Raw genomic sequence first — 12,944 nt, forward strand, 5'->3', positions numbered from 1 at the left:
CCCCTGTACTCAGATCACCAAGTGGCGCAAATTTGATTCAGATCAGTCACGGACACACAACTCTCGTTCTGCTGAATTAACCAGAACATACATTTCGGAGTTTATGCTTTCAGGACTGCAAGAAGAGATACGGTGCCTGATCTAGCATGAAGTCTGCTAGGACCTCTCCCACTTATTTGGGCACATTAGAATAAGCAGCATGAGCGATGTGCCCCCAAACCAGATTTACTGTCTTGCTGAATAACACCCCAAGACCAGATCCATAAGAGTAAGAAGAATAAAGGGTGCTCATGCACCTACAACTTCAAACTCAAGAGGCAAAATGAAGAAAGACCATAACGTGCATTTAACAGGTTGCTAGGACATATATTCCGTATGTTCAATATCCATTTATGTACTACTGATAGATTGACACTTTATTGAAAACGTTGCTTGCTTGTCTCACAGCCAGCACCAATGTGTTTTCCATGCAGTAGGTGAGCTATCAGTCGTCTTCTTCCTACCTGCCCTAGAAGTGCACGGCCCTCTCCCAAACAGTCTGGATGGCTATTCAGCGGTACAGTGTCCTACCAGTGAAATGAAAGAACAAGGATTCTTTGGTCATCTAAAATTAATTGTTGTACTCCTTATTTCATCTCTACATAGGCCTATTCAAAACGTTTTTGCTAGCCACGATTCCAGCCCTAATTACTGAAAACATACTACAAAAAGGATTTCGTCCTTAATTCTTCTAACCTGGTCATTACAGACTAAGGAACTCATCTAGGGTCAGTAATGGATTGTTTAACTTGGGTTGAAGGAGGAACAGAGGAGTTGAATGTACCGGATATCTCTGGCAGGAGCAGACAACTACTTTTCTAAGCCAACAGCAGGAATTCATCCACCTGTTTGAAGATATTCATCACCTACTGCCCAAAGAGCCTACCAAGGAATGGAGGGGGCTTAAAAAGTACAGAAACAGCCACTCACCACGTGTCCTTTACTAGAACCTAACAGAGCATTTTGAGTTTCAAACGTGGGAAAAACCCTCATCAACAGCCAAGAGATGAGGAAAAATGCGGGTGACCATTGAACAGGATACCAAATTAAGATGCAGACACTTCCTAGCCACAGAATTACCGTCCTTTTGCTACCCCCTTACTCCCCGAATGATGCGCCAAGAACAGAGTACCAAGAGGCAGTGTTCTGGCATACCCAGGGGACTTTTGCACCAGTATCAGCACAAGGAATAATAAAACAGGATGTCTGGAACAATTCTTCAAAGCCAATAGTGATACAACACTGTAACAGCCTTCAAGCGAGACAGAATTCCAAACACCACAATATATCCTGAAACTTGTGCTGATGCTTGCTACACCTCTAATCCAAGCTTTAATTATTTTTAATAATCAGTTCAAACTTTGAGAGAACAAATCCCTACCGGCACATTTAATTTGCCTCACGCTCTTGGAATCCATCCATACAGCGGTGAGAGGTGAGGTGACAGGAGGACTAGAGCAACGATGTGACTTGTACATGTGGCTTCAGGTACTGTTGCTTATACTACCTTTTAAAACGTTGTCATTAACATATCCGAATCTGCTTCTGTAAGGCTTCCTCAGTGGGTTCCTGAAATTTGTTGGTTTGGGGTTTGTTTGTTTGTTTTGTTCTTTAAAATATCTGAAATTTGTTCTTAGAACATCCCCTAGTTGACCTGTCCAGGTGACTTGTTCTAGAACTTATTCCAGAATCATCAGCTGCCTCACCTTATTCTGTTTTTACAACGACAGGCTCCTCCGGTGCTGCTTCCATCCCTTCTGCCCCCGACTCTGCTCTCTTTGGAAGTCTGAAGACTGTACTTCGGGCAGGGATGAGCATTTAGTCAAACTGTCAGGTATGACTGGTGGTTACTGCCGGGCCGGCAGCTGCTCTAACTCACCTTGTCCTAAGTATTTCACTTTTTAGGGCTCTTTCTACTACACAGGCTCTAGCTTAACTGACTTCCAACAATTCCTCTGAGGTACAGTTAAATCGCCCTAAGTTTGTTTCCTCAGAATCCTGTTCTTCACTGCCGTCACACCGTAAAATAACCAGAAGCCCACTGCTATTCTTCAGTCAAGAAACAGTGCATTTGGGCAGTATCTCCTCGGGGTATTTCACTGACACAGCCAAGCGGCGCAGGCCCCATGAACAGAGGGGCTAACGCACCAGGTATCAGCTAGCCTTCTGAGTCTTGGCGGCAAGCAAAGCAATTTGTAAGACAGAAAGCTTGGCGAGCAGAGACCCGCTGAAAGCTGGTGTTACTAAGAAGACTTAGGAAAACCTCAAACACCGATACAGAGTCATCAGATGCCCCTTCACTGTGAAGAAGGTTACTCCAAGCCCTTTTCAAAAACAAAACTCAGGCCGTTGTCTACACACAGGGGCAACCAAGAAAGTCTGTGTTCACAGTGGTTTTGAGCCAGGTGTAAAAACATTGCTGACAGGCTAAAACCAAAACCAGTTAAGAACCTGCAGTTATAAAGTATTGACGATTATAATGTATTTAGAAAATACAACATTAAGAATTTATGTATTTAAAAGAAATAGCTTTACTGATAGTTTTGAGTTTTGGTGGGAAACAAAAGTAATTAGTAAGAGAGAACACTTGATGTATGTAGACCCAGAGAAAACTGGACATCCGCTGCAGTTTATTAAGAAACATTTCTTAACTGTACTTTCCTCTGTTCCTTAATATTTATTGTCTACGCAGTTTGACTCACTTCCAAAACTTACACCTACTTGTTTTATACCAGCACACCCATTTGATAAGGGACATCTTCCCTGATCCACTGAGGTCACCAATGCTTTTTTATAAATCCAGAAATGATGTCTTAGATATGATCTTGAAAGTACAATTTATTAAGTAAAACAGGTTTAAGCATGTTAAAATACACATTTATACCCTGGCTTGGCTGGCAGAATTTTGGATAATCAAAGTCACAATAGGTATGTTTCTGGCAAATAAATATCACAGTAAAACTACAGAAATGAGTCTATCCGTTACTGGCATAAGCCTGTATTCACTACTTCAGTAAGTATCCATCTGGTTCAAGTCCCTGAGAAAACCATGTGGAAGCTCTGGGTGTGAAGATGGATGACTCCCATTGAGGAGAGCTGGAAAAGACAAACAGCTGGACAATGTAACCACTGTAAAATACTATATGCATAAAAGGATAAAATCCTTCTTGAAGTTTGCGCTTAAATTTTGATCCTTAAATAAAGTCTTACATTACCATAACCTAAAATTAAGTACTTAATATGTACTGTATTCTAGCCATAGTTCCTTATTTTAAGTTACTGTAACTTGCACTTCCATAAAATATTTTTTCAAAATTAATATAGGGAGAAGGATATAACAAATAAACATCCATGTATTTGATATAACTTTGGTGTGTTTTTCTAGGTGTGATGTACTTATGCATAATGTTCATTTTTAAACGTAAAAACAACACATGGTGTAGAAACATCAGCATTAACCTAAAGTTTCAGGGAAAAAAAAACGTATTTCGAACACATTCATTACACTGGTAGCAGTATACATAAAACCAAAGCCATATACTTGAAAAATAAAAAATATTTTTACTTTTGAAAATTAAAAATGGTACACAAGCTTAACAGTTCTCCAGTAATACTTCACACTCCTCTTATCTTGTTTGTTTCCAAAAAACATGCTAAATCTATGGGTAAAATTCAGCCTTTGAGCAGAATTAAGCAGGCAAGTTCACATCAAAGCTTTGTTTCACCATCTTTAGACTGATCTGTTGGAAAAGACAGCTGGTCCTTATTAAACACCCTTTAAATGTTGCAGCTTTAATTAAGTAACATCCATGTTATATTAACATTACCAAATAATTAACTAAAGAAAAGCTAGTATCGTCTAATCATGACTGCTTAACATCTTTCCACCAGTGGACTATAAAGTATTAATCTATTAAAGCAGAACTTGTTCTTAAATAAGTGTCTCAAGATTTTAAATTAACAAGTCTGATAAAGTAGTTACGAGACTTCTGCTTATCCAAAAGCAGATTTTCGGGGGAAGTAAGGCAGGGAGTGGAGTTCAACAGGTAAACTAAGGGACATGAGTTGGAGAGGAAATTAATTAGATCTGTAACAGTCCTAAGCGACTTCAGCTGCAGAAATCTTGTTAGGTCAACAGCTTATGAATTAGCATCGTATTCAAATTTCCTAATTTCACACCAACATACAAGGAGATATACACTTTTGTTGTTTATTAATAGAGTCAGCTTCCATTACCTAAGCAGGCTTATGTCTCCATAATTTTGTTCTCTAGGTTGTGTGTTTGAATGCTCATTCTGAAAACACAGCATTTAAACAGTATAGCCTCATAGTTCCTGAAGAAACATCCCTCTGCCTGTTTAAACATTAACATATTTAGGCTACTGCGTGCATTTTTAAATTAACTTAAATAGGCAGACTGTCACCAACACTTTTTGACACTAGAGTAAAAACGGGGTCACATTACTTGCTACATGAAACTCAAAAAAACCCAACCCTGGAGTGATCTTGCAGCCAAATTCTGACCTCAACAGAAGTAATACAGATGCCTGCCTGCATGACTGACCATGCTTGCAAAGCCTTGCACTCAACATGTTGCACTGTATCTAACCAGAGAAACGCGCTAAGCTTTAAATGACACATCTAATAATTCTAAAATGCTAGCGTTGTTCTATATGCCAGTGGAGAGAAATCTATCGATTCTAAAAATTCAGAAAAAACGGAGGATACAGAACTGCTGGCATCTGATCTGCACAGCTTTCAACTGCTCTGGAACTGTCTACAGATTAAAGAACCCCCTGATGGCAAACATTAACACCTCCCAGCATGCTTCATCTCGGGTCTGCCATCTGCCCAATACCCTTAAAATTTTTTAAACACCCTGCAAGAGAAAATCTGATTTTTTAACTGTTAGAAAAAAAATAAGAAATAAAGGGAGGAATTCAAACTCCAGTAAATTATTTCTTACCATTTTACAAGGTATTCTTCCTCCCAAATAAAGTTCCCGAAACATATATTTAGATGGGAAAATTATTTCAGTATGGCTTAGCTCTCTGCTTAGAAAAATCCTAGCTGTAGAGAAGAATGAGCGCGTGTTGGGAGGGATGCTTGAGGAGATGAATGTAGGGACACAGCAGCGTGAGCCGGAGAACAATGAGACAGGCAGAGTTCCTGAGAGCGGAACAGTAGGAAACGGGGATCCTGAGAGTCTCTGCTATGAAAGAGGAGAGGAAATAGAAAGCTCCTTAAATAAAGAGCATAGAAGATGACAGAGGGAGAGTTTCAGGGGAGAATGCACGGGAACAGAGACCCCGAGTACGCCTGACAAACCTTGCGTAGCAGAGCAAAGGAAGGTACAACTCTGCTAACAAGGAGCGGGGGGAAGGTTTGCTGAAACGCTGTATTATTTATTCTTTCTCATCATACGGTCTCCTTAAATTCAAGCTTTATACTCCACACGGTTCTGTGCCAGGAACTTCAGAGGATTTAAACATATGAAAAAAATTACTCATGTGTGTAGTCCCATTAGAATCTACAAAACAACTTGAGACTAAAGTTGCTCATGTGTTTAACACCGAATAAATGAATCTGAAATATATTCAAATCACCATCAGAGCCCAAGTCTGTCTTCTCTGTACACCTCATGGCTTGTTTATAGGATGAAAAAAAATTCAGACTACTTTTCCAGAATAGCTCCCCATGTGGACATACTTATTCTAGATTAAAAGAGGCCCTTCCCTGATTTATTTTTTCTGGATAAAGGCACGCCTATGATGCAGTAAGACCATCCATATGGAAAGACCATCCATATGGAAAGCTACTTTACAATACTATTCTCCTTTAAGCAAACATTCTACCTTAATCTGAAATAACATTAATGTAGGAATACATTAAAATTTCTGTTAAATGTCAATGAAAGAAATCCTAGACTTAGCAAAGTCAATCCACATTCTAAAATCCTGGATCCACTGAAATCACTGATAATTCTTAGCAACAGCAATGTTAAGTTACTCATCCTGATGTTAACTGCTTTCCTGCTGCACACCCATGTTGAGCTTGCAAGGCAAATGCTGAAGTATTACTAGATAAGGCGATTAATACAGGCATATCTTTTGCAATGGAAGTTGTAAAAAAAAAAAAAAAACAACAAAAAAACCCAACCATCAAATACTTCCTCATCACATTCTTTTAACCATAGTCCAGTAATATGCTCTCATCAAGTCACGCTTTTACAGCCACAAAATATTGAGGAAACTTAAAACTGTATTTTGTAGAGTGAAAGGAAAATGAGCATTACTTGTACAAACGTAATGAGACAGAACACAGATTTTCAGAAACAACACTCAAACAATAAAAAAAGATTCATCGGGGTGGGAAGTGCACCACACATTCACAGTTTAGCAGAGGAAAATATCCACCATGTATCTAAATGTACATACAACCAACCAGCTATCTACATTCTATTTCTCCTTAAACAACTATTAAAAGTTAACTGATATTTTTCTAGATTGTTTACTTATGCCACTGAGAATTACCTCAATTCAACAGCTTCATTTAATGCATTTTTACTTTCTCTATATAGAATGCTAAGATTTATTCGTGCCCTTAGCATACATTAATTAGACACTACTTATAAATAACCTGCAATAAGAATATCTATTTGAATAGGATACAATTACTTCAGGGCTTGTGTCTTTTCAATCAGTCAGTGTCCCTGCAGTGTTCAGAGTGGCAGAGGGGAAGTGGCCTGTGGTTAAACAGAGGAAATACCAAGGAATTTTAATAGAGCAAATAGTCTCTTTACTTCCTACAGGGTACTACTTCAAAGGCAACCCCGCTCCAGAGCGGACAATGTGTTAGAGGGGCCATCGCTCATTTAATAGTGTGTCAAGTCTACTCAAAACTTACATGCAGACCAAGATAAATACCACATAACTGAGACAATGGGTACCATCCTGCAGTCATTACTCTAATAAATGCTGCCCTGCCTGGATTATGCAGGCAATCGTAGGCAAGACTGGTACTACAAAATCAGACTATGAAATTATAACTAAACAATCAGACAAGATATCTAATAAATTGGCTAGGGAAGTCTGCACTTGAAGCTGGAAATATAACAAAACCAGAAATTAGTTCAAATATTTAATAAGCTAAAATGTTACATTTGTTGTGAGCAATAAAGACAAAGGGAGTTTTATGCTAATTGGAAAGAGTATAATTTTTACTGATCTGAAAGCCAATCAAAATAATTACATTGAAAGAATTATATTGTGGTACATTCAGGTTTAATACCCACAATGACATTAATTACGTAAGGACAAACAAATCCAATCCAAAGCGCATCTGCATTTTTCTATAAATGTCACACTACACTAATCAAGTGTTATGACTTTCAGTAGTGATAATTTACTTAATAGCTGATGCACAACTTGACAGAAATACAGGCAGGGGTCGTTAGGAGCATGCGGAGTACCCTGCCTACGTCTGGTGGAACATACGACAGACACAGTGAGCCAAAACACTGTATTCCTAACGCTCAGTTAAAAAGACCTAATAGGGGAGTCTAAACCTTCAACAGTTCCATCCAGCACAAAGATTTAGGTCTTAAGCTTTATCAGGGTTTGAAGTTTGTTTTTCCACGCTCTTCTTTTACACATTTTCCAATGCTTTCGCCTTTCTAAACCATGCCCTACAAACTTCTGAACTGTGCGTTGCAGTAACGTTCTCAAAGGACCTGATCTGAAACCAAGACAACCCTTAGCGACAGTCTAACAAAAAGGAAAAGCAATGAAAGTCAGTTGTGTTCCCTCCGGTGTTCCCCGATCACCACGCTTCAACGACATTTGTAACCAGACGTCAGGAGAAAGGGGAAAAAAAACCAACCCCAAAAAAACCACAGAACTCAGAAGTTATTTAAAAATATATATAAAAAAAGAAGGAACAGCAATGAAGAAAAGTCTGACAGCAAAACACAGCGGAAGAGGCACAAAAGGCAAAGAGCAGTAACACCGTGCTTATCACCTTCCTCCCCCTGCCCCCTCCCGTGAGCCTCCCGCACCCCGTGCAATGGCCAGGCCGGGGGCCAAGCCCCGAGCCGGCCTCGGGCCATTACAATAACAAAGCCCAAGCGATCGCCTTCACCCCCCTGGCCGCGCAGGTCGGGCGCAGGAGGGGAGAGCGCTGGCGGTGCGCGACCTGTAGAGTCGCTTCTGCACACCCGCTGCTGACAAGATGCCTCCCTGCCCCGGGCGAGAGAGCGATAAATAGTACCCCTCCCCGGGAAATGCCGCCCTCTCTCCCGGCCGCAAATTAACTACCAGACGCGGAGCCCTGGGGCAGCTTTATGAGCTGCAGGAGAGGCCGCTCCGCTCCCCTCCACGGCAGCCCGCTCCCCGCCTCGCAGCGCCGGGGAAGCGCCCCTCGCACCTGCACCGCTGGCAGGGCCCCCGTCCCGAGGCGGGCAAAGTCCCCCACCGCCCCCCAACACCGCGGCTTGCGAGAAGCCCCGCGCCGGGCAGACGCTGCCAGCGAGGCGAGCGGAGCGGCGGCGCCCCGCGGTACTCACCCTCCCTCCGCAAGCATCGGCCGCCGGCCCCCGCCGGCCGCCCCCGCCGGCCGCCCCCGCGAGCTGGCGAGCACCGACACAGGCGACGAGGGCCAAGAGGAAGGAGCCGAGCCCAGGTGCCATGGTCTGCAGCAAGCCCGGGGCGCAGGGCTGGGGCTGCTCCCGCCGCCGTCCGGATGGCTGTGCGGCGGGCTGTGCGCGTGTGCGCGGCTGGCTGTATGTGCGCGCGGCTGTGTGTGTGAGTGCGCGCGGATGGCTCTGGCTGTGTGCATGCGCGGCGGCCCGGGGCGGGGGGGGGGGGGGGGCTCCTCCTCGCCGGCCCGCGCCTCCGCCGCGCGGGGGCTCCCCCGCCCCGCCCCGCCCCAGCCGCCGCCCGGGGCCGCTCTCCGCCCGCGCACCGCCCCCCCCTTCCCCGGCGCGCGGGATCCGCCTCGCGCCGCCCCGGCGGTGCTTTGCAAGATGAGGGCCACCGGTCAAAACCCAATCACAGCCCTTCAGCAACGAGAGCAATGCGTGAACTACTACGAGGAGCTGGAGGAATGCACTGTCAGGGCATTTCAGCTGCAGAAATGCAATAGAAGTTGTACGCAGCAATAAGAGTTCAGCTTTTTCAACCGGACTCTCTACAGTTCATTTTGGTATTGCATGCTTTCACCAAAACAGTTCTCTCTAAAAGTAATCACATTTCTAATAAATTTCAAATGCAAGCTGCTCTGACCTATCAGTGAATTATATCAATACAAACCCCTTGCCTGAAAATCTCAAAATCCCGTACGAGACACAGAAGCCCAGGGCTCCTCCAAAGCACAGCATCGCAGTGTGATTTAGCTTAGGAGGGACCTCGGGGTCGTTAGGTCTAACTGTCTGCTCAAGGTAGGCCTAACCTCATTTTTAGACCAGGTAGCTCAGGGCCTCGTCATACCTCACATTTACACATCGTAGAACTCCATTTATTTTTGAAAATTTTGATTTTAGTACGTTCTGTCGCTATGATTAATATCGGACAAAAATATAATCCTAATGGAACAGACAAACCCATCAGTATGATAAAGGAGATTATGGTTTGGATTAAAATAGTATGCAAAACCACCACTAAGCCAATCAGTTGAAAGGAAACATGACCAGTTGGTAATTTTTAAACTAGCACAGGTCTTACACCTATCGTTGGGTTTTCCATCCTTCGTGACTACTGGCAACATTGCAGTTCTTGCGCTCACAGTCACCTTTGACAGCAGGTTTGTGACTTCAGGATGGTACAGCCCCTTGCTGTGAGGTGAACAGAAATGAGATTCTTGCCAGTAAACATTTTCTACCCCAGACTGGAGATCAGGCCAGAGTCCTTTGAGGGCTCCGGGAACAAACGATGCTTACTTGTGATCTCCATTTCCCCTGCAGGCCAGAATTCTGAAAAAGGGAATATTAAGACTACTCATTCTATAGCTGGATTTTCACTGATTTTATGATGAGATGTTTTCTAAGGTCAAGTATATCCCAGACCAGAACTAAAGTTTAGCACATGTTTTTTTCACTGCACATCATACACTTCTATCTGGGTATTCTCGCTTTACTTTCTCCTTGTGTTACTCAGAAGTGACCAAACAGGCTTGAAAACTATATAAGCTTTTTTTTTTTTTTTTTTTTTTTTAAAAAAATCAAGTCAGGCTGTATAAAAACTGTAAATAACTAGTCCTTTCATGTTTTCATGCATTACAGAGGACATAAAGCAACACAGCATCCTGGCTGAAGAAAGGAAGATGACATACGTACAATTTATTTACAGGACGATAATGCCTCTGCTGCCCATCTAACCACCTACGACAAGCAATGGCTCCCTGCTGAACACATCTCCGCTGGTCTGCAAACAGACCTCCTCCGAACTACGGGGAAATCTGTTCGGCATTTTCTGTTAACAGGCTGCTAGACTGCTGGAGAAGCTGAAATTTTTAAGTGAAAACTAAGAGGAAAATTAGCACTACCTGTGCTATTGATGCATTAGCCTACAATAATTTTAATATAAACGAAGATACCAAACGAATAGTGACATTTCCTAGGCAGCAGAATAACTGAAGAACTCTCAGCTACCACTGACTACGCTGGCAGTACCCAGAAAGCAGCAAAATGATCGGTCTGATTTACTAAGACCTCAAACTTGTTATCACAAAGCAGAGATGCCATCTGACAAAATCAGCGTTGATGCCCCCTTCCCAAGAGCTCAGCTTAAGCTAATAACAAAATGACACATCTGAAAAAAATTATCTCCATACCGCCACCACGCCCAGCTTACGAACGTGAACGAACTGACTGAATACAGAAGTACTTCATGGCTTTGTATGCACTTAGAGTAACTTCCCCTGAAATCTTCTGTGGAAAAGGGTAGGGGAGAGTTGGGAATCAAGTGACAGCAGCTAACATTTTTAGCTCGATTCTCTAAACGCTGCTAGCTAATGTAAGGGCAAAAGTGGCTGTGGGGACTCTCCTGTTCTGTAGGCTCTTTTGTCCTTTTTACAGCAGTCTCTTGTTTCCAAATAGTGTAGAACGCATAATATCCAAGAGTCATGGGTATCCATATCATGCATTCTACAGCTGGTTTTGGTTGCCACTCTACCTTCTTGCTTCAAGCTAAAAACATTTTTTTTTCCCTTCTCCTTTCTGAGCAGCTGTTCCCAGATGGAGGGGACAGTGAGAACTCAGACGTTCCTATAAAAACATGAAAACTCATGTAGTAAAAAGTTCTGATAATATGGTTAAAAGTTCCCTACCGAATTTTTCTATCGCTCAGCAAAAATTCCTTTAGACTTGGAAGTTGTATGCTCCATCCGTACTTTGTATTTCTAGCGCTGAAATCTCTCCCAAGAGAGACTGACCTTGCTTGCAAAAGGAGATATAAAAACAGCTCACTTTGGGGCCAGAAAGCGTGTATCATGCTTGTAGAAGTATTCAGCTGAGTCAGACAATCGTGACTATTGCAATATCACACTTCTGTTATAGATAAACACCACCCACTCTTAAAAAATGAGGAGGAGCTACGGTGAACCAAGCAGCCAGTATACTAAAAGATCAGCAGCATCTCGGAAAGCTCTTACAGGTCTGGAATCACAAAGTATCATCTCACTCTCCATAAAAGCACAAATATGATGCCGGAACAGAAAATCCAGAATGCAAGGATCTTCTGGAACTTCATTTGGCAGATACTGGAAAGCAAAAAACCAGATCTTTTGATAATAACCACTTACACTGAAGTGTCCCGCTTACACGGGAATGGTTTACCTATGGAATGAGCATCTAGCACAAAAAGGAGGAAGATCTTCCAGTATCACACCTTAAGAACAAAATTAGAAAGAAAGTGTGAAATCAATGTGGACACTCTCAGCAAGGGCATGAACATTCCCACCAGTGTCTAAAAACTGAATCTTCCATATTACTACATGCCATAGTTTCAAAAGATCTGGCTAAGCTCAAGTGAAAGATTATCAACTGATAAGACTGTGACCCCAGGCCATAAAATTGAATTGAAATTTGAATCAAATCTATCAATTGTTACGAATACTTACCTTGTTCAAGGCAACTTTTAAATCACTAGGCCTTGAGAAATGTGTGAAGAATTCATGCAAAACACTGAGTTCTGAAAGGAAAATCTGTATCGCTATTCCCGTTTTATAGATGGGGAAACTTAAGCATGGGGTCATAAAGACGCGTGCTTTTATGTCTTGCACACATGCTCAAGGCTAAACCAGTAATTAGATGTGGAGTCAGGAAAGACTCTGCCCCCTAGTAAGACAGGAAGAGAGTCCTGGGGGTAGCGTTTTTTGTTTTTAATTTGCTTCTTTCTGTAGAGACACACTCTACTTCCTAAGGTCATCCAGACACTACCAGTGGGTGCTTAAAATAGTGCGGGCCACGGAGCCCAGATCCAGCCTCCGAACAATCCCATCCAACTGGCTGCTTGTGTCTCGCGAGTGGCACAGAGCACAGCGTGCTGTCCTGGCAGCCAGCTGCCTCCTGCCGTGTCCAAACATTTATTGGCACTCCTAGATTAGCTGCTGCTGTGTCCAGATGGGACTTGAAAGTGGAATTAGATGCATGAATTCTGCTTTGACACTGGCAGCCACCACTTCTGTATCCAGATGCTTTGCAACAAATCCTTGAAATGAAGCATCCAGTCCTTAATGCTGAATAAGCTAGACCTTACCGAATCCCTTGTAGTGCACAGGCAGTGATCTTTCTTTCCTGCTCACTTTTTATGTCACACTGTCATGTTTGAGCTTTTTTTCTTAAAAATCTCAAGGTATTTGGGGGTGTTTTGAGGCTTGTAGAGTTCAGAGAGTAGGGAGTGAATGGTCTT

The 12,944-nt window shown here is 42.6% G+C and overlaps 1 protein-coding gene across 2 annotated transcripts in view; it reads right to left on the reverse strand.

Annotated features, from left to right (window-relative positions):
• The window catches only part of IL17RD (interleukin 17 receptor D), a 70,760-nt gene that overhangs the window by 41,601 nt on the left and 16,215 nt on the right, over window positions 1-12,944 (reverse strand). Inside the window, exon 1 of one of the 2 annotated variants that reach the window (XM_087744986.1) lies at window positions 8,603-8,807. The exons of the other annotated variant lie outside the window; for it this stretch is intronic. Within the exon in view, the coding sequence (XP_087601112.1) occupies window positions 8,603-8,725 (123 nt within the window). The 5' untranslated portion in view covers window positions 8,726-8,807. Of the gene's footprint in view, window positions 1-8,602; window positions 8,808-12,944 lie in introns of those variants that run through there. 2 annotated transcript variants of the gene reach the window in all.

This window comes from Nipponia nippon, unplaced genomic scaffold, assembly GCF_047370975.1.
Source record: "Nipponia nippon isolate SJK-2023a ecotype South Korea unplaced genomic scaffold, ASM4737097v1 scaffold_9, whole genome shotgun sequence".
Taxonomy (NCBI): Eukaryota; Metazoa; Chordata; class Aves; order Pelecaniformes; family Threskiornithidae; genus Nipponia; species Nipponia nippon.